The sequence below is a fragment of the Thamnophis sirtalis genome, unplaced genomic scaffold (assembly GCF_051295495.1).
Source record: "Thamnophis sirtalis isolate CommonGarterSnake01/CBP01778 unplaced genomic scaffold, rThaSir2_p1.2 scaffold_4, whole genome shotgun sequence".
In the NCBI taxonomy this organism is placed as follows: domain Eukaryota; kingdom Metazoa; phylum Chordata; class Lepidosauria; order Squamata; family Natricidae; genus Thamnophis; species Thamnophis sirtalis.
In genome coordinates, this window is record NW_028261384.1 from 6,846,354 (window position 1) to 6,874,149 (window position 27,796).

The window sequence follows — 27,796 nt, forward strand, 5'->3', positions numbered from 1 at the left end:
TCCAAGCGGGCTATACTGGCTAGGAAACTCTGGGAGTTGAATTCCACACAGCTTAAAATTGCTGAAGTTGAGAAAAACTGGATCAAAACAACGGGGATAGAGCAGGACAGAGGGTAGGACTCTACATTTGGCGCAAACCAGAAAGAGAAACGTTGAATAGAAAGTACAGGTGTCCTCGACCTACGACGACAATTGGGCCCCCCCAAAAAAAACTGTTGCTAAATGAGGCATTTGTTTTGCCCCATTTTGCAAAATTTTGTGCCGCAGTTGTTAAGTGAATTACTGCAGTTGTTACGTTAGTAACACTGTTGTTAAATGAATCTGGCTTCCCCGTTGACTTTGCTTGCCAGAAGGTCGCAAAAGGGGATCACGCATCTGAATTTTGATCCTGCGACCACGGGGATACTGCAATAGTAGTCATAAGTGTGAAAAATGGTCATAGGTCTCTTTTTTCAGTGCCGTTGTAACTTTGAATGGTCACTAAATGAACTGTGGTAAGTCAAGGGTTGCCTATAGTACTTGTAACTCCATAGATTCCTAACCAGATTTAGGGGTTGATCTGTAGGCTCTTAATTCTGTCTAGATTCTAGAATATAGGTAGGCTTAATTCCTCCCGCACTGTTACTATTTGTTTAATCCATTCAAATGTGCATTCAAATGAAAGCATTGAGGTGAACTTGGCTTATCCGAGAAAGCGAGATCAGATCAGCCTGATTTAACCCTGGGATGGGGGACCACCAGGAGATCCTGGAGCGTAGTCAAGTCTCGAAGGAAGGTCGGAGTTGTTCTTTCCCAACATATTTGCATTTAGAAGGAAGAGTGGTGGGTAGAAGCAATCCTACAAAATGATTTTCTCTGCTTTCTTGCCAGTTGTGATTAGAATAGAATAGAATAACAGAGCTAGAAGGGACCTTGGAGGTCTTCTAGTCCAACCCCTTGCTCAAGCAGAAGACCTAACACCACTTCAGACAAATGGCCATCCAACATCTTCTTAAAGACTTCCAGTGTTGGAGAGCATTCACAACTTCTGGAGCCAAATTCTGTTCCACTGACTAATTTTTCTAACTGTCGGGAAATTTCTCCTTAGTTCTAAGTTGCTTCTCTCCTTGATTAGTTTCCACCCATTGCTTCTTGTTCTACCCTCAGGTGCCTTGGAGAATAGTTTGACTTCCTCTTCTTTGTGGCAACCCCCTGAGATATTGGAAGACTGCTATCATGTCTCCCTTAGTCCTTATTTCCATTAAACTAGACATTCCCAGTTCCTGCAACCGTTCTTCATCTGTTTTAGCCTCCAGTGTCCCCTAATCCTCTTTGTGGCTCTTCTCTGCACTCTTTCTAGAGTCTCCACATCTTTTCTACATCGTGGCGACCAAAACTGGATGCCGTATTCCAAGTGTGGCCTTACCAAGGCATTATAAAGTGGTATTAACACTTCATCTGATCTTGATTAATTGGGGCCACACCATAGTCTTTGGTCTCTTTAGAGGTTTCAGGAAAGTTGGGGAACAGAATCACAGCTGGGCAGGAGGTGTGTGTGTGTGTGTGTGTGTGTGTGTGTGTGTGTGTGTGTGTGTGTGTAGGAGAAAATGCTAAGAAACTGTCAACAGAAGCTTTGCTAACGGTGAAGAAGAGGAGGCAACCGAAAGAGGCCCGGTGCCATCTTCTGGCCACACAAAACCCTGCTTCACATCTGCGGTTGCATAATCAACCCTGGGAAAGAGTTGTTTTCCAAAGGGGAAAAACATGGAAAAACAAAAAAAGGGGGATATAAAATATATTATGTAGGACGTAGTGGCTCAGTAGGTAAGACACTGAGCTTGTTGATCAGAAAGGTCAGCGGTTCGAATCCCTGGCGCCGCGTAACGGAGTGAGCTCCCGTGACTTGTCCCAGCTTCTGCCAACCCAGCAGTTGGAAAGCAGGTAAAAAATGCAAGTAGGAAAATAGGGACCACCTTTGGTGGGAAGGGAACAGCGTTCTGTGCGCCTTCGGTGTTGAGTCATGCCAGCCACATGACCACGGAGACGTCTTCAGACAGCGCTGGCTCTTTGGCTTTGAAATGGAGATGAGCACCGCCCCCTAGAGTTGGGAACGACTAGCAAACATGTGTGGGGGAACCTTTAGCTTTACCTAAAATTGTGGAAGCTGCTTTTTTCCTAGAAAAGAAGGGCTCCCAAAAGAAGGGAACTATAATTCCTTCCTTCCTCCCTTCCTCTCTCCCACCGTTTGTGGGCTTACTTTTGCTTAGAAAAATAATAGGAAATATGCAAAAAACTCTTTCTCATCTCTGACTCCACTTCCCCTCCTTTCTCCTTCCTTCCTTCCCTCCCTCCCTCTTCTTTCTTTCTTTCTTTTTGCTTGTAAGTGTGCACATTTTGTTTTTCTTAGAAAAAATAAGAAGCATAAAGCCTCTCCTTCCCATCTTCAACTCCCTTTTCTTTCTTCCTTTGTCTCCTCCCTCCCTCCTCCTCCTCTCATTTTCCTTCCTTCCCACCCATTCTTTTGTTGGAAGAAATGTCTGGGTTCTGGGTTTGGCTCCAAGTGGGGAAAAGGACACTGGAGACATAGAGGCTGCTTGGAAAGATGGTTTTAATGGTGGACAGGACCACATGGCTGGAGCCCTGAACAGAAAAGGTGATGACAGGCTTCAATGTTGGTGGAGAAGAAGAGAAGAAAGGACTGAGATGCTGAATCCCTGGTTTTATTCCCCCCCTGGCCTTTGATCCTCAGCTTGTGTTCTGATTGGTTGTCAGACTCCCATGGGGCCATGCAGGGGCAATTCTCTAGGCTACGTTTTGAATCCAGGTTTGGTTGAGTTCTCAGATGCCATGTGGCCAGTTGGGTAAAGGGCCAATATTATCATGCCTTAATCCCATCCCACGTGGACCTGAAGGGGAGACCTCTTTATTATGTAAAGTGGACTAGCTCAGGCTTTAATGGCTCATCGATAAAGGGAGATGGGCAGGAAGCTGCAGGCAGCTATTCTGTCTTTTAAAACATGTTTCTTTCTTTTCACATCCAGAGAAATATTCTGCCTTTTCAATATTTCCGGTTCCACCACAAAAGCGCGTAGGACAAAATCGCGCTCGACAAAAGCGCGCTGTGACGTCATCACAGCGCGACGAAAAAGATCGAAAAATGTAAAAATAAAGCGAAAACCTTACCCTAAGCCCCCCAAACCTAACCCTAAACCTAACCCTAAACCTAACTCTTAACCTAACCCTAAACCTAACCCTAAACCCAACCGTTAAAGTAACGAAAAACCTAACGCTAACCCTTATCCTAACCCTAACGCTAACGCTAACGCTCTAAAGCTAACCCTAACCCTTAACCTAACCATAACCCTAACCCTAACCCTAACCCTAACCCTTACCTTTATGTGAATCGGCTTGCTTTAATTTAATTTTTATTAATTTTTATTTGAATTTTTCGATCTTTTTCGTCGCGCTGTGATGACGTCAAAGGCGCGATTTTGTCGATCGCGCTTTTGCCGTCCGCGCTTTTGACGGGTCACGATATTTCCTAGGATATTTCATTTTTTTCTGGGAGAAGGCTGGGTGATAACTTCCTAACCTTCCTTCCTTCCTTTTCTTTCTGCTTGTATGTGTGCATACTTTGTATTTTTTTAGAAAAAAATAATAGTAAATGCATAAAACCTCTCCTTCCCATCTTCAACTCTCTTTTCTCTTTCTCCTTCCTCTTATCTCTTTGTCTCCTCCCTCCATCCCTCCTCTTCCTCTCCCCTTCCTTCCTTCTTTCCTCCCTCCCTTCCCCTCCCCTCCTTTGCCTGAGTTGATTAGCCTTATTAGCCTTGAAATAAATCAATAAATAATGCTGCAGGGTTGGATTTCTGCCCTGTGTGTGGATGGAAGGGTGTTGGGTTAGATCAGTGTTTCTCAACCTTGGCCACTTGAAGATGTCTGGACTTCAACTCCCAGAATTCCCCAGCCAGCATTCGCTGGCTGGGGAATTCTGGGAGTTGAAGTCCAGACATCTTCAAGTAGCCAAGGTTGAGAAACACTGGGCTAGATCACAGCTACCCAACCCTATTTGCAACTGGGCTGTCTTGCTTGCAGCCTAACTTGTGTGTGTGTGTGATGGGTGCTGGGGCTCACAGCTCCACAATGAAAACTGTGCATGCGTGTGCACCTGCTCCTCTCACAAAACCATCTCCTCTTCCCCTGCCTTCCTTGCTGCCAACTGGGAAAAGTTGGGAAACTTTTGGCTGGATGGCCTTCCAGAACCCTTCCCAGGTTGAATATTCAAGGGTGGTGAGTGATCGCCCCCTAGTGGCCGATTCGCATATAAGCAATGGAAAAGCTTTGCCAACCTGTACAGGTAGTTCTCGAACTTATCAGAATTCGTTTAGGGACCATTCAGAGTTACAACAGTACCGGGGTGGGTGGGTGGGTGGGTGAATGACTTAACAGCCATTTTTTTCACACTTATAACCACTGCAATCCTCATGGTCCTGTGAGCAAAATTCAGACTCTTGGTTCATGTTTTTGACGGTTGCAATGCCGTCTGTGTGTGTGTGTGTGTGTGTGTGTGTGTGTGTGTGTGTGTGTATGAGAGAGAGAGAGAGAGAGAGAGAGAGAGAGAGAGAGAGAGAGAGAGAGAGAGAGAGAGAGAGAGACGTGATCCACTTTTGCAACCTTCTGAAAGGCAAAGAATAGTGTACATAAAAAGAAAAAAATACATTGGTCAGCAATGAAAGTCAACAGGGAAGCCAGACTCACTTAACCGCTGGGTTGCTAAATGAACAACTGCGGTGATTCGCTTAGCAACTGTGACAAGCAAGGTCGTAAAATGGGGGGGGCAAAACTCATGTAACGTGTCTGGCTTAGCTGCAGAAATTTGTGGGCTCAATGTCGGTCGTAAGTCGAGGACGATCTGTTGTTCTCTTAAGGCGGGGAGGGGCGCAGAAGAGGGGCGGGGCTTGCTCTCCCTCCCTCCCGTTCTCTCTCTCTCTCTCGCTCCCGCGCGTGCGCCCCGCCTCCTCTCCTGCGGCTGGCCCGCGCGCCGCCCAGGAACCGCCGCTGGGCCGCGAGCGCCCCCCCCGCGCATGCGCACCTCCGCCCCCTTGCGCCGGCTGAGGCGGAGCTGAGGAGGCCGCGATTTCATCATGCGGAGGGCCGCGCCTGCCCCTCGGTCCGCCTGCCCGCCTTCGGCCGCGCCGCTCCATGCCGTGGCGCTTTAGTGTCTCGATCGGCCGCCTCCTCCTCGTCAGCAGTAGCAGCAGCAGCAGCAGCGCCCGCCTTGTGGCCGCCCTCCTGCCCCGCGCCTCGCTCCACGCGGCCCGCCCATCCTCCTCATCCTCCGCCGCCGCCGCAACCTCCAGCACCCGGCCCCTCTCTCGCCGGATCCCGACCCCGCCGGATCCCGGCCCCGGCATCGTCTCCAGCATGGACGGACCCGCCGCCGAAGCGCTCCTGGCGCCGCTCAGGCAGGCGGTGCGGCAGCAGGTGAGGCCGCCTGGCGGGGGAAAATCCCGTCTGTGGAGGATGGGCGCGGAAGTCCCCGCCGATCTTGGGTGGGTGGGGGAACTCGGGGGAGATGGGCCTTTCCCTGATCTGAGGATTCCCTCCCTCCGATCACATCCGGGGGGAGGGGATGTACCTCAACCCCTCCCCCCCTCAGGGGTCTCACCGGGAGGAAAGTCTACGTCAGTGTTTCTCAACCTTGGCAACTTGAAGATGTCCGAACTTCAACTCCCAGAATTCCCCAGCCAGCGTTCGCTGGCTGGGGAATTCTGGGAGTTGAAGTCCGGACATCTTCAAGTTGCCAAGGTTGAGAAACACTGGTCTACGTAAGCCCTTGAGGCGGCTCCCCCCCTCCCCTTATGCAAAGGGGCTCCTCCCCTCGAGATGTGGCAGGCTACAGCTCCCATCCGCGTTGGCTGGGGAACATGGGAGTTGGAGTCAGCTATGTGTCCCTGGGAGGCCATATGCTAAGAAATGAGTTTTGGGGGGCAAATAAGGTTCTGAATCAAGGAACCTCCATAACGTTTGGGTCCTCCCAACAGGAGGGTTTTCAAGAAGAGACTGGACAACCATTTGTCTGGAATGGAATAAAGTCTCTTGCTTGGTTGGGCTAGATGACCTCCAAGGTCCCTTTCCAACTTGTTAAAGTTAAAAAAAAATCTTCTGCCCTTGCTTAAAACAAAATAAAAAAACAAATTTGCATGATTTGGGGGAGGGAGCTGGATCTTAAGGCTTTCAGGGAGATCCCACCCCCCTCCTTAAATAATTACCATTTTATTTCTTGAAATGGGCCAATTGGTAACACTTCCCCCCTCCCATTAAATCCGATTGACCTGCTCTGATGAAGCGGGATAGTTGCTAGAAATAAATCTTATCTTTGTTAGCACTGTTTTCCCTCCCCCCTTCCCTTTGCTTGCCCTTCCTTGGGTCATGGCTATCCTGTGGTTCTTCGGCTTCTGCAGTGCCTTATCTGTCATTTGAGGTCCTCTCACCTCCCCAGGGTCAGTCAGGGTCACTTCCGAAGAGCAAATCCAATGGCTTTTATTGAAAAAAGGCTGACTTGGCTGGCCCCATCAGAACTGCTCCCTTTCTGTGCTCCTGGGTATATAATCGTGAATTGGCTTCTTGGGCTTGGAAGATAATGTTGATAATGTGCTTCTGTCTTCTCCGTAACTGATCTCCCTGTGTGACCTTTGCTCGGTTTCTAAGTTTGACCTCAGAAATCTACCCCCAGAATTGTAGGTGTTCTTGAAGTTTTGCTGCGTTTCATCCATTTTCCTGATGTAGCCTTTTGTTTTCTTTGAGAGAGAAATGGCCTTTTCCAATTGTTAGGATAAAATTTCCTTTCCTTGGATCTGCTTTTTATATCTTAACCTAGCCTCTCAGGCAGTAATTGCTACTCTTAAAAAGGCTGGGTTTGCTTGACTGCCAAGTGTGACACCTAAGCAAAGGGTACTATGCAGGTAGCCCTTGTTTTATGACTTTACTTGGGACTGGAATTTCAGTCAGATGTCATTAGGTGAGTCATGTCATTAGACCTGTTTTTTTTACGTGGTTGTTAAATGGGTCACACAGTCTTTGGGTGAATATGCTTTCCCATATGATTTTGCTTGTCAGACTGGGGATGTCACTAATTTTAATCAGTAACTGCAAGATGCTGTAACCGTCGTAAATGTAAGCAGGTTGCCAAGAGCCAGAATTGCAATTGCATGACTGTAGAGAGAGGTGTAGGGGTCATAAGTCACATTTTCCAAGGCTATTGTAAATTTGAACCATCACAAGTTGAGAACTAGAAACTGTAGATTTATTTATTTAAGATTTACATTTAGTTAAATGGATAGTTCTGTTCCTGTAGAATTCCCCCATGTGCCTCTTATTTTTTGCTTAGCTAATCAGAGGGGAAAATGCATCGGTGTCTTTTAGGGAACAGGATTGGTAGCATTTTAATTGGAATAAGCTTTGTCTTTTTCTGAATCATCATGTACCTCCCAAAAACTGATTGAGCTACAAGAAGTGCTTGGAGGAAAAAAACAAAACAGGAGCTGGGATCAGAGCTTGGAAGCACTACGAAGAATGAACAGAATGGGCTTAATCCTTGAAAGCCTATGAATTTTTCATAGAGACACTCCTGCTTTTTTCCTGCAGAGTTAAGGCAATTATTTTTTTAAAAAACCAGGTTGATCCAGGATGGAATTGGAGAATCACAGTGATGTAACATTGCCAAGAGAGGCTCCTTGGTCTGTCAGATGAAGCCCTCGACTTACAACAGTTCGTTTAGTGACTGTTTTTCATTGTTATGACCTTTGCAGCATCCCCATGATCATGTGATAAAATTCAAATGATTGGCAACTGGTTCATATTTACGACTTTTGCTATCTCCCTGGGCCACGTGTTTCCATTTCATGACCTTCTGATGAGCAAATGGGGAAGCCAGATTCACTTAACTTATCAACTGCAGTGATTCACTTAACAACCGTGGCAAGAAAAGTCATAAAATGTTTCATTTAACAACAAATTTTGGGCTCAATTATGGTCATAAGTCAAGGACTATCTGTAGTGAGTTTTCAGTCTTTGTTCTAAGCAGTGTTATCTACCTTGGCAACTTTCAGATGGGTGGACTTCAACTGCCAGAATTCCCCATGCTCGCTGGAAAATTCTAGGAGTTGAAAGTTCACCGATCTGAAAGTTGCCAAAGTTGAGAAGAACTGCTGTAAAGTCACCCTTCTCGTTTCAGTGGGGCAGGAAGTAGAGCTCTTTTGAATCCACCCAGGAGGATCTCCTTGATCAGAGATCAGTGTGATTGGGATGAGTTAATGTTTTCCTGCTGCAATGGTGCCTGCTGCAATAAGAAACTGTTTAAAGGGTGGATCCTTCTGCTTGTTATACATAGGACAAAATTTGCCACATCACTATGCGGGGCTCTCAAAAAAGGGGTGTCCCATGACCCCCCCCCTTCCACTTTTCACTCAGTTCTTTTTTCTCTGCTGCTTGAAGACATCTTAGAATCTCTGGTCCCTTCAAAAGGCATATGCTTTACCCAGGATTTCCCTTCGATTTTGCTTTCACTCTTATAAAGAGCACTGCGGATTTACAGTGTTGATTCCTGCAAGAGCTACGCTTGTCTTTCCTTTCCTTCAATCAATCTCTTTAAAAAAAAACCTTTCAGTTCCCTCCCTCCTGCCACGTTTGCCTGCAAAGGCAGCTTTTTAAAAAAATAGAGGCAGTTCTTAGAATTGGCAGACTTCTTTCTTTCCAGCTTGCATTGATAGGTTTGTGGTTTGTCATATTCAGAGTTGCCCTCTTGTGGAGAGATCCAGGCCATAGAATTGCCAAGAGCCTGATATAACTGAATGGATAATATCATCAATCAATCAATTAATCAGAACAGTACTGGAAGGGACCTCAGAGGTGTTCTAGTCCAACCTCTAGTCCAAATTTCTGTTGTTAAGCAAAATATTTGTTAAGTGACGCCTTTCTTTGTTAAATGAATCTCTGCAGTTGATAAGTTAGTAACCCGGTTGTTAAATGAAATCTGGTTTCCCCATTGACTTTGCTTGTCAGGAAGTTGCAAAAGGAGAAAGAATCATGTGGCCCTGGGACACAGCACCCATCATGCAAATGAACCAAGCGTGAGAATTTTGAACACATGATGATGAGGATGCTGCAATGGTCGTGACTAGGAAAAATGGTCATAAGTCACATTTTCAGTGCTCTTGTAACTATGATTGTTCTAAAGTTCAAAGCAAGGTCTTGGGTTTGATTTGTAAAATGAAATCACCTTCATGATTTGCTCTTTATTCTATTTCACATCTATCAGAAAGTTAGAAAGTTATTTATTAATTTTTTTGCTATCTGTCTTGCTGCATTTATTTATTTTGGTCTCTGTGCACTTTCTCCCCCATACCAAGTTTATAGGATTGTTCTGTGTTTCAGCAGAGGGTAGACAGCTATCAGTCACAGATCCTTGAATTATGTTTTCTGTCCCGTCTTGATGCCCGCAAGAGGTGACCTCTTAAGGTTCCATGTCCTAAACCTCATCTCTGAACGATTGTTTTTTCCCCAGGGAGAGTTTGTTCGAAAGTTGAAGGATGACAAGGCTCCTCAGATGGATGTGGACAAAGCTGTGGCTGAGCTCAAAGCTCGGAAGAGACTCCTAGAAGCCAAGGTGAGTCTTCAAACTTCCTGTTTCATTTTATCCAGAGCAAATGGGTTATTTCACCCATAAAACGTTAATTCAGAATTTCGTATCAGCAGGATAAAATAGGCAGCAATACAGTTACACTAAAATCCCGTTGATTTTAATTGTGGCAGTTGCAAATAAGACAGCTCCTATAGTTGGGTTGAGATTGGCAAGTCCTGATAACTGCATATAAAAACTAATATCCAGGTTTTCAGAGTGGAAGAAAGAGATGAAGTTAGTTACATGAGAAACAAAATTTTCTGAGCTTCCGTCTGGCCCATGTGTTCAACTTGTAATTTAGGATTGCAGCAGCCATTGGTGCTTCCTGACTTCCATCAGATAATACCACTTTGGCTGGTATTCTATCTATTTCTGCTTGTTTGAAATAGGTTTCCTATGCTCCCTTTCTGAAAATACAGGTAGTCCTCGACTTACGATCACAATTAAGCCCAACATTTCTATTGCTGCGAGACATTTGTTAAGTGCATTTTGCCCCATTTAATAAGTGAATCACTGCAATCATGAAGTTAGTAACACGGTTGTTAAGTGAATCTGGCTTCCCCTTTGACTTCTCAGGAGGTCGCTAAAAGGCATCACATGACCCTGGGACACTGAAACCTTCATAAATATGAGTTAGTTGCCAAGCATCTGGATTTTGATCACATGACCATGAGGATGCTGCAAAAGTCATAAGGATGTCTGTTAAGGATGTTCAGGAAATGGTTTTTTTCCACCATGATGCCCATCTTATGGAACACCCTCAAACATCCTCCCTTCCCCCCCCCCCCCAATTTTTTTTTAGCTCTATCCCTGTTGATTTTCTGGGCATCATTTGATATGTTGCAAATTATCCACGTATGTAAAGTATAATTGTATATCGTGGGTGCGCATGGCCTCTGTGTGTTTGATTTTTTAGGAGCTGGCTCTGCAGCCTAAGGATGACATTGTGGACAGGCTTAAAATGGAAGATACCTTGAAACGAAGATTTTTCTACGACCAAGCATTTTCTATTTATGGAGGTACTGTACCTCTCCACAGCACAGTGACATTCTTCCTTGTAATTAGCTGTCAGTTTTATAACGTGTGTAATTTATTTTTAAAAAAAATACTTAATATGTTTATAAATGAAAATATTTAATTAGCAATAGATATTCTAATGTTCTCAGTCCAGCTCAAAGAAAGGGAAAATATTAGATACAGGTGTTTTTTTTTTAAAAAAAACTTTGTTTTATATTACTTATTTTATTGTTTGACACTGCCCTATATCACTGTATGTGAGTTGGGCAGCTGTATAAATTGGTTTAATAAATAAATAAACACAAAGGAAAAATTAACCTTGAAATAATGAAACCATGCATTAAAGCTGGACTGCTGGACTCACCTGAAAGAGTGATTTCTTTTTCCCACGAAAAGAGGTAGAGGCACGTAGGGACAGAATGTTTTTCTTTTCCCTCACAGACAAAATGATGGAGATAATATAAACTCTTAATGTTATAATTTCATAAGAACAATAGAAGAAGCTCAGTTTTCTGTCACCTGTAGCTTGAACTAAGCACAGACCTCTTTGCATAAAGGCTAGGTATAAGTTTTGTGTTCTGACAATCTGATTGACTCCCTAGTATTCCAAAAGGTAGTTACCTCCCTCCGTCCCATCTACTCCTCCTTCTCTGCCTCCTTCTCCTCCTCCTTTTCTCTCCTGCCTCTTTCCTCTTCTCCATCCTCCCTCCCTCCCCCCTTGTCTTCTCTCTCCCATCTAGTCCTCCTCTTCTGCCTCACTCCCCGCTTCCTCTTCTCCTTCCTCTTTTATCCCTTCCCTCCATCAGATTGAACAGAAGATGCTATTTACAGTGTTTGAGGATTTGTGTTTACCTGTTCTGTGTCTTGCAGGAGTAAGTGGCCTGTATGACTTTGGTCCTGTGGGTTGTGCTTTGAAGAACAACATAATACAAGCCTGGAGGCAGCACTTCATCCAAGAAGAGCAGATTTTTGAGATAGATTGCACCATGCTGACGCCTGAAGCTGTTCTGAAGTAAGCACAGACCTTCTTGGCGTAAAAGCTAGCTTTGCAAATACTCAATCTCTTTAAACATTTTTTAAAATCATCTCCTACTGTAACTTTTTACAAACCCAGTTCTCCTCCTCAGAGAATAATTATCTCTCTATTACAAAATGTGATCTGTCTGGCCTAAAATTAAATCATGTGATTGCATCTGGAATATTATATATCTTTCTGGTTGCCACAACAACAAAGGCATGAAGTAGAACTAAAGATGGATCCAAGGTGGCTAACTCAGGTGATCCACAGACTGAGGCAATTTCCCTAGGAGGAAAAATTGCAATATCTGAGTCTTGTAATTTGGAAAGGAGGCAGACAAAAGGGAACATGATTTAAGTGCGCAAAATTAAGCATAATAGGGATCAAGTGGAAAAGGAGAAGCTGTTTTCTTCTTCCAAAAACTATTGCAATCAGAAGTGACCCAGTGAAATCGGATGCTGGGAGAATCTGGACAGACTAAAGGAAATACAATGATAATTCAGCTTTAGAATTCACTACTGTGCCATGCGTTGATAGTGACCAGTTTAATTGGCTTAAAAAAAGGATTGAACCAATTGACCAGGAGACCAGGACTGTTATTAGCCTTTGAAGCCCCTCTGCTTGTGGATTTTGGGAGCAGTTGATGGGTCCCCGTAAGAGCAGACTGCTGAATTGGATGAGCAGCAGGGCTGATCCAAGCAATATTAACAACAATAGCACTTAGCTTTAAAGCCCCTTCTAAAGAGTTTACAGAATCAGCCTATTTCCCCCCAACAATCTGGGTCCTCATTTTAGATAGATTTTCTCCAGGAATAGTTTCATTAAGTTGATAACTTTTATTTCATGCTTGGTTTCGCATTAAATTATATGGGTCCCTGTGATCAGATCTTTCTAAGGATTACTATGATCCTTTATAGCAGTCTATGGGTGCTTGTACAGGTAGCAAGCAAGTTACAACAGTTCATATAGTGATGTTCAAGGTTACAACGGCGCTGGAAAAAGTGACATGAGTGTTTTTCACCCTTATGACTGTTGCAGCATCCCCACAGTCATGTGCTCAAAATTCAGGTGTTTGGCAGCTGACACATATTTATGACTGTTGCAGTATCTTTTGTGACCTTCTGACAAGCAAAATCAATAGGGAATCTAGGTTCACTAATTTACTGGTATTATTAACATAACATCTGCAGTGATTTACTTAACAACCATGGCAAGCAAGGTTGCACAATGGGGAAAACCCCACTTAACAAATGTCTGAATTAGGAATAGAAGATTTTGGCGCAATTGTGGTTGTAAGTCGAGGACTATCTGTAAAAGCATTATTTGCTTATTTCCCCTGACAATCTAGGTCCCCATTTTACCAATCTTGGAAGGCTGAGTCAACCTTGAGTTGGTCAGAATCGAACTCCAGGCTGTGGGAATGCAGAGTTTGCCTGCAATAGTGCAATTGCCACCAGGGCTCTTTATTATGTAAGGCTCCTTATGAATATACACAAATATCTAAGACTGCTGTCCTCAACTTGGTGTTCCCCACATGCCAGCATAGTCATTGTTACATAAACCTAGCAAAAATTATTTGTGAGTTGATACAGAAACCAGTGTCACAAAATATCATGAAAAAAAATGATTTATGAACCTTGGTGGTGCAGTGGTTAGAATGCGGTATTTCAGGGTAACTCACTGCCACAGCTAGCAGTTGTATCCTGAGCGGCTCAAGGTTGACTCACTCTGCCTTCCATCCTTCCAAGATTGGTAAAATGAGGATCCAGATTATTGGGGGCAAAGGCTGACTCTGTAAACTGCTTATACAGAGGGATAAGCACTAAAGCGGTATATAGGTCTATGTACTATTGCTATTTAATATCTTAAAATATAGAGAAATCATGCTGCAGATGCAATTCATATTCATGACTTGATACAGAAACCAATGTCACAAAAACATGAATGAAAAATTAATGTCTTTTAAAATGTAGAGAAAAAAGCAGCAGGGGTAATTTTGTTAAAAGGTGTTTCTGCAGATTGGTACTAAAGAGGAAAAGACCCTTTCAACCTACAGTGTACCATGTTTCCCCGAAAATAAGATAGCGTCTTATTTTTTTTTGCCCCATGAAATATGGCCTTGGGCTTATTATAGGGGGAGGTCTCATTATTTTGGAGTTGCCGGGCAGCTGCTCCCTTGTGAACTGGCTCCCCAAGAGCCGGGCACAGCCTCAGGGGCGAAGCAGCCATGAGGTGGCCACACTCACGAGTAACAGCCCGGCAAACCCCCTCTCCAGCCAGGCAGAGCGCCATTCACTGACCTAGGGGGTAACCCTAAGGCGCCAAGGCACATGGTGCTCTGGCTGCTCCCCAGCTCCCGCGGCTTGGCACATTAGGGATACCCCTTAGGTCAGTTCCTGGAGCTCTGCCCGGCTGGAGAAGGGTTGCATGAGCGCCTCTTCCACCCCCAGCAAGCATGTCTCCCAGCCACAATATGCTGCGCTCCGAGCATAACTTCTCCGGCTTCAAACTCCAAAACTCGGCTGCCGAGTCTTCAAGCAGCAGCCGCTCTAGGAGTGCGCTCTATGGTTGTGGGCCGGCTGCCGGACAGAGAGTCTTTCAGCAGCCAGCCCACAATCATAGAGTGCACTCCTAGAGTGGCCGCTGCTGGAAGACTCGGCAGCTGAGTTTTGGAGTTTGGAAGCCAGAGAAGAAGTTATGCTCGGAGCACAGCGACGGCGGTGCCCTGGCCCTGCAGGAAGAACTGGGCCAGAGCATAGTGAGGCTGGGAGGCATGCTTGCTGAGAGCGGAACAGGCGCTCGCGCAACCGCCCTCTCCAGCTGGGCAGAGCTCCAGGCACTGACCTAGGGGGTATTCCTAATGTGCCAAGCCATGGGAACTGGGGGGCGGGCAGAGCGCCATGTGGCTTGCCGCCTTAGGGATACCCCCTAGGTCAGTGAATGGCGCTCTGCCCGGCTGGAGAGGGGGTTTGCCGGGTGGCTGCTCATGAGTGTGGTCACTTCATGACTGCTTCGCCCCTGAGGCTGTGCCTGGCTCATTGGGAGCCTGCTCACAAGGGAGCAACCTCTTGGCAACCCCCCTCCTCTGATCAGGCAGAACGCCACTCCCCAACCTAGCAGTATCCCGAAGGCGGCAAGCAACGTGAGCGCGTTTCTCCCCCTTCCCCCGCCAGCTCCAGCGGCTTGGCACCTTCGGGATACCTCTAGGTCGGTGAGCGGTGCTCTGCCTGGCCGGAGGAGGGGTTGTCCAGGGGGCTTATTTTCGGGGGCTGGCTTATATTTTTGCCCATGTGAAAAATGTGGCAAGGCCTTAGTTTCAGGACAGGTATTTTCGGGGAAACACGGTAGCTATTAAAGTACAAGGAAATATCAGTAACTCCTGGTTAAACAGTTTAATTCAGGTGGTCCTCAACTTAACGACCACAGTTGGAGCAGAATTTCTATTGCTAAGCAAGACTGTTGTTAAATGAGTCATGGCACTTTTTCAACCATTTTTGCCACAATTGCTAAGCAAATCAGAATAACAGCTGGAAGGGACCTTGAAGATCTTCTAGTCCAACCTACTGCTCAAGCAGGAGACCCTATACCATTTCAGACAAGTGGCTGTCCTGTCTCTTCTTAAAACCACTGCAGTTATTAAGTGAATCAAACAGTTGTTAAGTGAATCTAGCTTCCTCCCATTGACTTTGCCAACCAGAAGCCCTAGGGCTGGTGTTTTTGAAAACAAGTCATGTGACCCTAAGATAGTGCAGCCATCATAAATACATGCCGATTGCCAAGGGACTGAATTTTGACTACAAGCCATGGGAATGAATGTCTTAAGTTACTAGTGTTCACTCTATTTTGGATAATATTGGTATTTTTCCTCACAGGACCTCTGGACACGTGGACAAATTTGCAGACTTCATGGTGAAAGATGTAAAAAGTGGAGAATGCTTCCGAGCTGATCACCTCCTGAAGGGTATGCTTTGTGTTATTTCATTGTCTCTGTCTAATTCCATCATAAGACCAGCTTACATTGATGTTTAGGATCTGTCTGTGTCTTCTTGTTGTCCTAACATCCACTCCATTCCACAGCAACTGTTGGTACCTTACAGATAAGAATGAAAAGACAGCAAAATGTCTGGAGAGTCTCAGTCATCCAGATCACCATTCCAAAGGTGCTTTTTCAAGAGGAAACGGGACTTTGCTTTTTTCCCCTTGAGGAAGAATACTTTCGAAGACAAAAAAGTCCACGTTCTGGACAGAAAATACTGCTGGTTTGAAAGAAGCCATTTATGTTAGCAGGAGGAGGGATACGACACCACCTGTCTCCTCTTTACAATGCAGCCCTTTCAGCAGTCCTAAGAAAATTCTAGTTGCATCCTGATTCAAGTGATTCTGAGGGCAAAGATAAAGCCCCAAGTGGCCTCAAGAGCTCTCGAGGAGAGTACTAACGACCAGAGGACTGCAAAGAAATGCGATCCCCAGTCCAGTCAGAACTAATCCATCCATAATCTTCACCATCCTGCCAGAACCAATGAAGCTTCCTGGATGAGAAGCAAAATTTCTTCTTCCTCAGGGGAAAAAAACAATCCAGTTGCCTTTTGGGGGGGGAAAAAGCACCTTTGGGATAAAAGATAGCACATAGTCCCCAATTTACTACTGCCTTGCTTGGCAATGGGAATTTTGAGCTCAGTTCTAGTCGTAAGTCAAGGACTACCTGTATGTTGAAGAATGGCCTGTGAAGAAAACATCTCTGATATTTCTTATCTAAGAAACTTGTCTAAGAAGCATATCACTTCTCAGTATTTGTGCAGGCTCCATGATTACCTATGGGAGCATCATGGTGGCTTAGAGGTGGAGCTTTTGTCTTGCAATCAGGAGGCTGTGAGTTTGATCCTAGCTGGCTTCAGATAGTTCTCTCACTGGCTGCAATGAGTAATCTCTGCTGGGAACTCTGCATAGGTGGCATCCGGCCAGTAAATGTTCGAGTTCTAACTATCCTGTTGCAGTGTCGTTCCACTGGTTAATTGTTCTTACTGTCAGGAAGTTTCTCCTTAATTCCAGGTTGCTTCTCTCCTTGATTAGTTTCCATTTGTTGTTTCTTCCCCAAAGCACTTGAAGGCAGGACAAGAAGGAATGGATGGAAATTAATCAAGGGGAGAAGCAATCTGGAACTAAGGAAAAATTTCTAATAGTGAGAACAATTAACCAGTGGAACATCTTATCTTCAGAAGTTGTGGGTGCTTCATCACTGGAGTTTTTTTTAAAAAAACCTATAGAGAGCCAGTTATTGTACATGTTCTCCTGCTGGAGCAGGGGATTGGACTAGAAGACTTCCAGAGTCCCCTTCTGGCTCTGTTCCGATTGATTGACTAAAAGGGGGGAAAAAATTACTTATGGAGACTTATTTCCTTCTCTCTTTTTGCAGCCCATTTACAGAAGATGATGTCAGACAAGAAGTGCACCGCAGAGAAAAAGATGGAAATGGAGAGCGTGATCACGCAGGTCAGTCAGCAAGCAGAAATGGCTCTCTCGTAGCCCAGACGTTGTGATCCCAGGGACCTCTGAGAGACTCTCTGCACAGCATATATTTTGAAACAGCCCAGGAGCTGCTTCTGGTCGTACGTTTTTTTTTTTGTTGCGAAAGGGCTTTTATAAAACATCCGCGTAATGTGGTTTTTCTGTCAGTTAAATAAGCCCTCAGTGGCCCTTGCTTTCCAAGTGGGGGGAGGGGGGTGCACAGATAGATTTCCAAAAAGGAGAACAAGGATAAATAGCATAAGTAGTCCTTGACTTATGATTACAATTGAACCCCAAATTTCTTGCTGAGCGAGACAGTTCTTAAGTGAGTTTTCTCCCACTCCTACTATCTTTTTTGCCACTGTTGTTAAGTGAATCACTGCAGTTGTTAATTTAGTCACATGGTTGTTAAACGAATCCGGCTTAATCTGAATCCCCATTGACTTTGCCCACCGGAAGTTTGCCAAAGAGAGCCTGAATTTCGATCACATGACCATGGGGATTCTACATCAGACACACATGGGGAAAATTGGTCCTAAGACACTTTTTTCAGTCCCATTGTAACTTTGAATGGTCACTAAATGAACTGTTCTAAATCAAGGACTACCATTATTAGGCTGGATTGTATGTTCCTGGGTAAATAAGACGGTCTTTTCTTTCTTGCTAGCTGGACAACTACAATCAGGAACAGCTTGCGGATCTGTTTGTCAATTACAATGTGAAGTCCCCCCTAACAGGAAATGACCTCACTGCTCCGGTGTCTTTCAATCTCATGTTCAAGACCTCTATTGGCCCAGGAGGAAACATGGCTGGGTATGTGGCTATATGAAAATGGGGTGGAGGGGGGGAGAAAGAGGGTGCTTGGGTTTTACTGGATTTGAATTTGTCCCTGCATTTGTAATTCCAGCTGGTTGAGTTTCCTTATTTGAGGGAGAATCTGGGGATCGTTGCTTCATTCTGGTGGACAGGATGGCCCATCCATCCAAAGAGGAAAGAAACAGCAAGGTGTGCCAGTGGACAGCCTCCAAAACTGTGCCTTGTAGTTTCCTCGGGCTTTGGGAAGATCTAACAAGGCTAATACCAGGGGATTTACATTTCAGATAGTCAGGAGGATTCTGGGAGTTGAAGTCCACTTGTCTCAGGAACTCTGCTTTAGTGGCCCAGGGCAAAGCGAAGTGAGAGTGGGAATCATTTACTGGGCTCTGTCAGAGCAGTTGTTATTGCAGGTAGTCCTCGACTTAAGACCACAATAGAGTATAAACAAGATAGCTGTAGAGTGAGTTTTGCTCCATTATACGACCTTTTTTGCCACAGTTGTTAAGTGAAATACTTCAGTTGTTACGTTTATAACAGTGAATCTGGCTTCCCCATTGACTTAGTTTGTCAGAAGGTCACAAAAGAGAATCACGTAACCCCAGGACACTGCAACATCACTAATAAAGCCCCTGAATTTTGATCACGTAATCATGGGGATGCTGCAACGGTCATAAGTGCAAAAAGTGCTTGTAAGTCACTTTCAGTGCCATTGTAACTTCGAGTGGTCACTAAACAAATGCTTGTAAGTTGAGGACCACCTGTTCCACTATTTAGTTCCTCATGGTAGGAGAGGTTTTCACAGGGCTACATTTGGGAAGCTAGGCTGTCTTGTCTTGCTATCAGCTGCTAAGCGTTCCTGCTTCCTTTCTCCCAATTATTGTTTCCCACATCCCACCCCCTCTGATAGATATTTGAGGCCAGAAACCGCCCAGGGAATCTTCCTGAACTTCAAACGTCTTTTGGAATTCAACCAAGGCAAACTGCCTTTTGCTGCTGCTCAGATTGGCAATTCTTTCCGGAATGAAATCTCTCCTCGCTCAGGTCTCATCAGGGTCAGGTAATGGCTCTGAAAATTTGAGATTGGGGGGGGGGGGGGGAAATATGGTCCTCACTGGATTTGATAGGTGTATTTATTTTGTTTTTATTGGTTCATCCTATTTCTACAGCCACCCGTCTCACAATCAAGGGACTCTAGTGGCACACAACAAAAGCTAAAATAATATACAAGTAGTCTTCGAAAATTTCTGTTGCTAACAGACGAGAAACCTTTGCCCCATTTTATGACTTGTCTTGCCACGATGGTCATTAAGTGTGAACCGTGATAATAAATCACTTTTTTTCCTGTGCTGCTGTAGCTTCAAATTGTCCCTAGGTGAACTGTTGTTAGTTGAAGATTACCTCTGTTGCTTTTATTGTTGTAAGCTGTCCAGAGTAGCCTTGCAGCAAGATGAGCAGCAAATAAATAGAATAAATAAATATATGCTACTTGCACAAGCTTCTGAAGTTTGATTACATGATCATGGGGGAACGCTGCAAAGTACGAGGACTGATCATAAATCACTTTTTCCAGGCCATTGTGACTTTGGACATTTGCTAAAGGAATGGTTGTAAGTCAAGGACTAGCTCTTAACTACCTATAAAGCTGTGGTCTACCTGGTAATTCATAGACTGTAAGATTTAAAGATCAACATGACTAACTGATAATCTTTGTTACAAATGCCTCCTTCTCCTCAGAATGCACTTGTGCATCCAATTCCACTTTTCCTGCTATCAGCCTGAATCTGCATCTCCCCATGTTCCCCTCCAGTGATAAAAATCCCCACTCTCAGCTGTCTTGGCAGGTGCCGAGTTTGTTTTTTAATATTTTGTTATCATACATCCCAGAGAATAGCAGCATTGGGGAGGCTTTTTTTGTGTGTGACAAAGAAGACACTGAATATTTGGCTCTTTGAAGACATAGTGTTTGAGTTACAACCTGCCTATTCATAAATCGTAACATTTGTAAAACAGGTTGGTCACATATTGACCCGACTTCGCAACTTTTTTTTCTGGTCGTTAAGCAGATAGCAGTAGCACTTAGATTTACATAACGCTTCCACAAATAATGGAATAGACTCATTAAAGAAAGAATGCCCTCTCTAATGGAATGGGACAACTTGCCACAGCCAAAAAGCTGTGGCACAACTGGCGTCCATTTAACAATTCTATTTAATTTTTTTAAATAAATAAAAAATATTTTAATTATTTCCATTCACATTTTATTCTGTTTCCTCCTTTTGCATTCTTTCTTTAATGAGTCTATTCCACTATTTGTTCGATGTTAGTGTAACCCTTTTCTCACAGCAAGTTGGCCATGGCAAACGTCATAGTCCCCTCTCTAAGCAGAGGCAACTTATTGCCCTCAGGAATCTGGCTCCTCATTTTACTTACCTTGGAAGTATGGAAGGCTGAGTCAACCTTCGGCTGGTCAGGATTGAACTCCTGGCAGTGGGCAGGAGGCAGTTAGCCCCTAATACTGCATTCTAAAATGCGTTGGTTGTGTGACCACCATGATTATTTTATTATTTATTAATTAGACTTATATACCGCTTCATAGAGCTTTCAGCCCTCTCTAAGCAGTTTACAGATTATTATTTTTTAGCAAATTGAGTCAGGAAATTGCCCCCACAGTCTGGGTCCTCATTTCACCCACCTCGGAAGGATGGAAGGCTGAGTCAATCTTGAGCCGGTGAGATTTGAACCGCTGAACTGCAGATAACAGTCAGCTGAAGTGGCCTGCAGTACTGCACCCTAACCACTGCGCCACCTCGGCTCATTAAGCGAATGTGCTCATAAATGCAAGCCCACGGTAGGCAAGGTTTTGCCAAAACCCAGAAGTAATTGCCAGTCCCACCCCCCCCCCTCAAAATCATTGTAAAACTCGATCACTTGACCACAGGCTGCTGCAAACAATTGCAAATGATTGTGTTGCCAAGCGTCTGAAGTGTGGTCACATGACCAAAAGATGTGTTGGTTGTTGAAATTTTAAATCCACTTTGCCCACTTTTTCAGACAAGTCATAACTTTGAGCTGTTGCTAAGCAGCGAGTTGCAAATCGAGGACTGTCTTTAGACCCCCCCCCCCCTAAGATTTGCTCACTTATTGAGAGAAGTTGCAATCTCAAACATTTCTCTATATGTTTCAGGGAATTCACAATGGCAGAAATTGAACATTTTGTGGACCCCAGTGAAAAATGTCATCCTAAGTTTCAAAATGTAGCCGACCTCCGCATCCTCTTGTATTCTTCCAAAGCCCAGACCAGCGGGGAGCCAGCCCGTGTCATGTGTTTGGGGGATGCTGTTGAGCAGGTAAGGACTGGGGCGTTCTTGTGAACAAGAGGAAATCCTCTTGACTCCCTTTGTTACATTCAGTGTGGAAGGAGAATGAAATCAGATACAGACAACGCCTGAATTCATGGGAACGGCCAAGCTGTTTGATTTATAGCAGCTGGGTTCAACTCTGTACCTGCTGAGGGTTGGACTTCCAATCCCATAATCTCTACCCATCTTCCACTGGGACTTAAGTACAGAGAAACCTGGGCTGCAACACACTGGGAAGGCTCCTTGGCAGGCTTAAGATAGAGCATGGCTGGCTGAGGAATTCTGGGAGTTGGAGTCCACGCATCTCAAAGCTGCCTCGGTTGAATTAAATTGAATTGAATGTATTATATTTCTATGCTGCCCTTTTCCCCGAAGGGGACTCAGGGCAGCTCACAACCCAAGTCAAGGGGGGGCGGGTACAAATAAGGAATAAAAAAGACGAACAAAACAATACCACAATTTAAAAGCACACAACAACCATACCATTCGAGGGTGGACAAATGCTCATTAGCTCCAGGCCTGTCGGAACAGCCAGGTTTTAAGGGCTTTGCGGAAGGCCTGGAGGGTGGTGAGGGTTCGAATCTCCACGGGGAGCTCGTTCCAGAGGGCCGGAGCAGCCACAGAGAAGGCTCTCCTCCGGGTGGTCGCCAGTCGGCATTGGCCAGCGGATGGAATTCAGAGGAGGCCTACTCTGTGGGATCTAATGGGTCTATTGGAGGTAATTGGCAGCAGGCGGTTGAGAAACACTGAGGGTAAAATAGTCATAATTGAATACTCATCGTGCCCTAAGGAGCCCACATAAAATGTATCTGCGAAAAGATTTCATAATGTTGAGGGAAAATACAGAAATCCCTTCCCAGTGAAACCGGGGGGGGGGAGGGTGAGGAGGTTGGGGTGACTAGGATTAGGAGTGGCATGATGCTAATCTTCCAGTACTTGAGGGGCTGCCACAGAGAAGAGTGGATCCACATATTGTCCAAAGCAGCTGAAGACAGGACAAGAAGCAATGGATGAAAACTAATTAAGGAGGCAACCAACCTAGAACTAAGTAGAATGTTCTTAGTGGGCAGTAGGAACAATTAAGCAGTGGAACGGCTTGACTAGAGTGGGTGCTCCAACATTGGAGGTTTTTAAGAAGAGATTGGATAGCCACTTGTCTGAAAGGGTACAGGGCAGCGATGGTGAACCTATTTTGGCTCGCATGCCTTAAGGGGGGGAGCGCAGGGGGGTCGCGCACGGGTATGCCACACCCATAATGCAACGTGTGACCCTCCCCAGTGCGCATGTGTGCATGAGAGGCGCTTCCCCCATTTTTTGCATGCTTTTTTCGCTCTCCCCAGGCTTCAGAGGCTTTATAAGAGCCTGGGAAGGGTGAAAACAGCTTCCCCCACCCCACCCCCTGGAGGCCCTCCGGAGGCTTCAGTGACCTTCAGGAGGTTTCAGGGAAGCTTCCGTGGAACTGAAAACGACCCTACGAGCAAACAAGAAGTGACTTCCGGTTTGCTCGTAGGGTCCTTTTTAGTCCTCCACAGGTTCAGGGAAGCCTCCTGAAGGTCCCTGAAGCCTCCGGTGTCCGTTCCCAAATTTCCGGTTTGCCCATAGGGCCGTTTTTTTGCGCTCTGGAGGCTTCAGGGAAGCTCCTAAAGCCTCTGGAGGCCTCGTGGGGGGGGGGGTGTCTTTTCGCCTTCCCCAGGCTCCTATAAAGCCTCAGGGGCCTGCGGAGGGCGAAAAATGGCTTTAAAAAAGGCTGAACTCACCTGGCCACTGCACGCATGCGCGCTGGCCAGCTGATAGGGCAACGCCCCGCATACCCTGACAAGTGGCTCTGCATGCCATAGGTCGCCATCCCGGATATAGGGTCTCCTGTTGAGCAGGGTGTTGGACTAAAAGACCTCCAAGATCCCTCCCTATTCTGTTCTGTATTGTACTGGCTAAGAATTTGCAGAATTGCATTGCCAGGATCCTTAGAGATGCCAAGTAAGGGAAGTTTTCTGGAGAAATGTTTTCTGCTCCTTTATACCTCCTTACAGTTTTTGTTCCTTTGAAAAGCCTCTTTGCTTCTCTCTGCTTTCCCAGGGTGTGATCAACAATTCCGTCCTGGGATACTTCATTGGCCGGATCTACCTCTACCTCATCAAAGTTGGCATCTCTCCAGAGAAGCTTCGTTTCCGGCAGCACATGGAGAATGAGATGGCTCATTACGCCTGTGACTGCTGGGATGCGGAGACCAAAACCTCCTACGTAAGCAGTAGCATATGTCTCCTCACAGTTCTTTATAGCCCTCTCTAAGCAGTTGACCGAGTCAGCCTCCCCCCCCCCCCCAACAATCTGGGTCCTCATTTTATAGACTTCAGATGGATGGAAAGCTGAGTCAACCTTGAACCAGTCAGGATCAAACTGCTGGCAGATGGCGGAATTAGCCTGCAATACTGCATTCTAACCACTGCGCCACAACCAAAATGCCAAGCTTTCGAGTTCTTGAGTGGAAAGCCCAACTCGGTGTGTGCGTGTAGGTGCATGCATGCACACATACATCTTAAGGTGAATCTTGTGATTAAAGCTGATGTTGAATTGTCAAGAGGTGCCTCTCCAAAGGAAAATCTGCTAATTCCTCTTTTAAAATGCTTCTGAAATTGTGTTTATAAAAGATTCTGGAGGTAGGTCTTCTTAACAGATTGCCTTAGGAAGTACATGGCTTCTAATCGCTTTTAAACTCCTTCCTGTATGCAGTCCTTATCTCCCAGCTCTCTGTGGTTAGGCTCAGGTTTATAACAGTTCACCATGGCTAACTCATTACACCAGTTTTCTATGGCCAGCTCACCACAAAGCAACACAGCCAATCAACCACCGGACAACTCGCTGCAGGACAAGAGTTACACTAATATCAGAGAAATGATGGAATGGAATCATTAAAGAAAGGATTGAAAAGGAGGGACAAAATGAAATGAGAATGACAAAAATTAAAACAATTTTAAGTTTATTTTAAATAATTAAATTGAATTGTTAAGTTGTCCCATGGCGAGTTGGCTGTGGTGCGGTGTCCTGCATTGAATTTGGGCTCAGTGCAGGATCGCTTGGATGTCATGATTTGTCTATAAGTGAAGGCTTCATTTTTTTTTTTTTTTTTTACTTTTCCAGGGCTGGATCGAAATTGTTGGCTGCGCTGATCGCTCCTGCTACGACCTCTCCTGCCACGCCAGAGCCACTAAAGTCCCTCTCGTTGCTGAGAAGCTTTTGAAGGAGCCGATATCCTTTTCTGAAAGAAAACCATGGCTGTTCCATCCATTTTGGTGTGAATGAGCTTTACAAGCCTTTGGGGCCACTAGGATGAAATCAAGGAACTGCTGTGAGCTAAGAGCTGTTTTGTGGGGGAAGGGTTCTGTGATGCCAGAAATGAGATGTCAACTGTCTCAATACAGGTAGTCCTTGATTTACAACTAATTCTGTAGTGACCATTCAAAATTACAACACACTCTGAAAAATTTGCTTACACCTAGGATTCATGGTTTATGCCTCCTCAGATCATGTGGCTGCATATTGGGCACTCAGCATGTGGCCCTCACTCTAAATTTTCTGCAGCGTCCTGTGGTTACATGACTGCAAAATACTTTTCTTACTTTTGGTTTTCAGCAACAAAAAAAAGTTGTATAGTGCATAGTGGTTTCGCTTAACATCTGTCGACTGCTTAAAGAGTGTTAAGTAAGCTCCCCGTTGGGAGAGCGAGTACGTTCAGCGAAGCATTGTGAGAGTTGTGTTGGAGAACACACAAACCAGCATACAGAGACACTGCAGTTTAAATAGGCTTTTACTTTCGTGGAAATAGAGGTATCAGAGTCCATCAAACAGTCCAAGTCATACACGGTTAAGACAGTCATCAACTTCTTTCAGTTAAGGGATAATCCAAATAACATAGTCCAGTATCATATAATCAGTCCAGTACACAAAGTTTGCTAGCAGTTGCAAAACTTACAATAGCTCACGGCACTTTCTAACAGCCAGCTTCCAAAAACACTCAGATAAGATCAGCATCTAACGAACAGAGAGAGAACTAGCAGTCGTTCTGGCTCCCTCTTATGGCCGATTGAGGAAAACAGCAACCAATCACATTTTACAGTGTGATTTAAAGAAACAGGTACAACATTGTTATATGATTTATATATTGGCAATCCAACCGTTAAAATTATATTCCTAACAAAGACCACTGCAAAAAAAGTTTTTGAAATTTGGGTACGGTCATGTGGTATCTCACTTTATGATTATCACAACTTACGGGGTCAGTTTTGGTCTTACGTTGAGGACTAGTTTGTGCCCTATGCTGCGGCTAGCTCTTGCCTCACTTCCCTGAATTCCGGTGGCCTTTTAAGAGGCTAATCCGGTTCTTTTAAGTTGAAATTGTCAAATGTTTTGAAAGACTGCATAGAGAAGAGGCAGCTTCAGCTACTTCAGGATTTGAAAGCTAAATTTTTGTGAAACCACTGAATAGCTGCAGAACAGCCAGGGCCTGAGTAGGAAAGTTACAATCCCTAATCAAAGTTTTGCATCTTAAGAGGTAGTCCTCCACTTATGACCATTCATTTAGCAACCATTCATATTTAAAACAGTAGTGGAAAAATTAATTTACAACTAGTCCTCCCGTGATCCAAATTTGGGTGCCTGGTAACAGACATGTATTTATGATGGTTGAAGCATCCTGGAATCATGATCACCATTTGTGACCTTCCAAGCTGGGTTCCAACACGAAAGTTGAGAATGGGGGAAGCTGGATTCACTTAACAACTGCATGACTCTCTTAACAACTGCAGTGATTCACATAATAACCATGGAAAAAGGTCTTAAAACTGAAGCAGCACACTTAATGACTGTCTTGCTTAGCAGTGAAAATTCTGGTCCAGTTATCATCATTAATCGAAAGCTACCTGTAAAAGCGTAAAGAAAAGGTCGTAAAATTGGGTGTGACTCACTTAGCAACCTCCTTGCTTAGCAACGGAAGTTCTACTCCCAATTTTGATCATAAGTCAAGGACTACCTGTAAATGCCCCCCAAAATGGTGGGAAAGACCAGTTTTAAAAAGCATTTACTTGCCATGTGTGGCATCACATGTGCACAAACACACTTGCAATTGGATTCCTTAGTGCCACCTGTACAGAATCGCCAATGTTGTTCAGTTTGAAGCCAACAAGGGAGCCATAGGGAAGGCGTACAAGAAGGATGCTAAGCTGGTGATGGAGTATCTCGCCATCTGTGACGAGTGTTACATCAGTGAGATGGAGACGCAGCTGAACGAAAAAGGGTAAGCTGAGCCTGGCAGAACTGGGTCTCCTTGGGAGACGTGCGAGTCAAGATTTTTAAACCCAGCATCCCAACCCAATTAATGTGGAAATCCAGTGTGATTTTATGGAGTTGATTATCTTATCACTGGCCAAGAGACTTTTGCCTTCCACCCAGAAGGTTGAAAGTTCAATCTTACGCAGCAAGACATATTTTTCTCTGTTAGGGAGAAAATATCTGCTGTGAACTCCATATAGGCGCCAGGAAGGGCATCTGGCCAGTAAATGCTCAAGCTTCATTCAAGTTGCCCCGACTCCATCCCAATGCAAGGGATTACGAGGTTGTAAAAACAAAACATTCTCTTATCTCACAATACTTATTGATGAAGACCCAACTGCCTAATTTCTTCAGAAGACTGATTGTCTTTCAGAGAAATGATAATTAAACCAGTAACAATAACCAGCAGTTTCCAAGTGACTTGCAAGAGCATCTTCTTATAAAGAAACTTGCAGCCACCTAAAAGTGAACTGGCGGGTGTGCAAGGCACAGTCCTAAGAGCTAATGAGGGTCTGTTGGTGCAGCCAATCTTTAATAGGAATCTCTTTGCTTTGGAAGAGCTAAAATTTCCTCTTAGCATTAAAATACATGGATTGCAACTTCCATCACCAGTTTCCTATTACATGTTTATTTATTTACTAATTTACTAACTAAATAACTATCTGTCCATCTCGCTGTCAAGCCAGTCTGGGTGACTTATAGCAGCATAAATAAATAAAACAATAAAAACATCATCCCAAAGGTGCTTTTCCCTCAAAAAACAATTGGACTTTCTTGAGTTTTTTTCTCCTTTGAAAACATTTCACTCCTCATCAATGAATTGAAGAAGCTTCTTGAGTGAACAGCGAAATGTTTTCAAAGAAAAAACAAAGTCCAAAGTGCCTTTTGTAAAAAGCACCTTTGGGACCACTATGAGCTAAATGGTTGAGAGTTTCCCTAAACATTAACAATATTAAAATTTAATATTTAATTTAATTCTGCAATAAGAATTAAAGCACTAAAATTAACAAAAACCTAGACAAGAAGGGACCAATATGAAAACATGAATGGAGGCGGGATCTTCTAAACTCCAGAGTAGGATGTGCCCATCAGGAC

The 27,796-nt window shown here is 44.6% G+C and overlaps 1 protein-coding gene across 1 annotated transcript in view; it reads left to right on the forward strand.

Moving 5' to 3' along the window:
• Window positions 1-5,075: 5,075 nt before the first annotated feature.
• The window catches only part of LOC106551200 (glycine--tRNA ligase), a 28,507-nt gene continuing 5,786 nt past the window's right edge, over window positions 5,076-27,796 (forward strand). Inside the window, exons 1-12 of the mRNA XM_087712427.1 lie at window positions 5,076-5,463; window positions 9,545-9,646; window positions 10,578-10,680; window positions 11,549-11,690; window positions 15,569-15,657; window positions 17,110-17,186; window positions 17,869-18,014; window positions 18,925-19,074; window positions 21,202-21,364; window positions 23,453-23,617; window positions 24,515-24,622; window positions 26,521-26,666. Coding sequence (XP_087568553.1) covers window positions 5,182-5,463; window positions 9,545-9,646; window positions 10,578-10,680; window positions 11,549-11,690; window positions 15,569-15,657; window positions 17,110-17,186; window positions 17,869-18,014; window positions 18,925-19,074; window positions 21,202-21,364; window positions 23,453-23,617; window positions 24,515-24,622; window positions 26,521-26,666 — 1,673 coding nt within the window. The 5' untranslated portion in view covers window positions 5,076-5,181. The remainder of the gene's footprint in view (window positions 5,464-9,544; window positions 9,647-10,577; window positions 10,681-11,548; window positions 11,691-15,568; window positions 15,658-17,109; window positions 17,187-17,868; window positions 18,015-18,924; window positions 19,075-21,201; window positions 21,365-23,452; window positions 23,618-24,514; window positions 24,623-26,520; window positions 26,667-27,796) is intronic.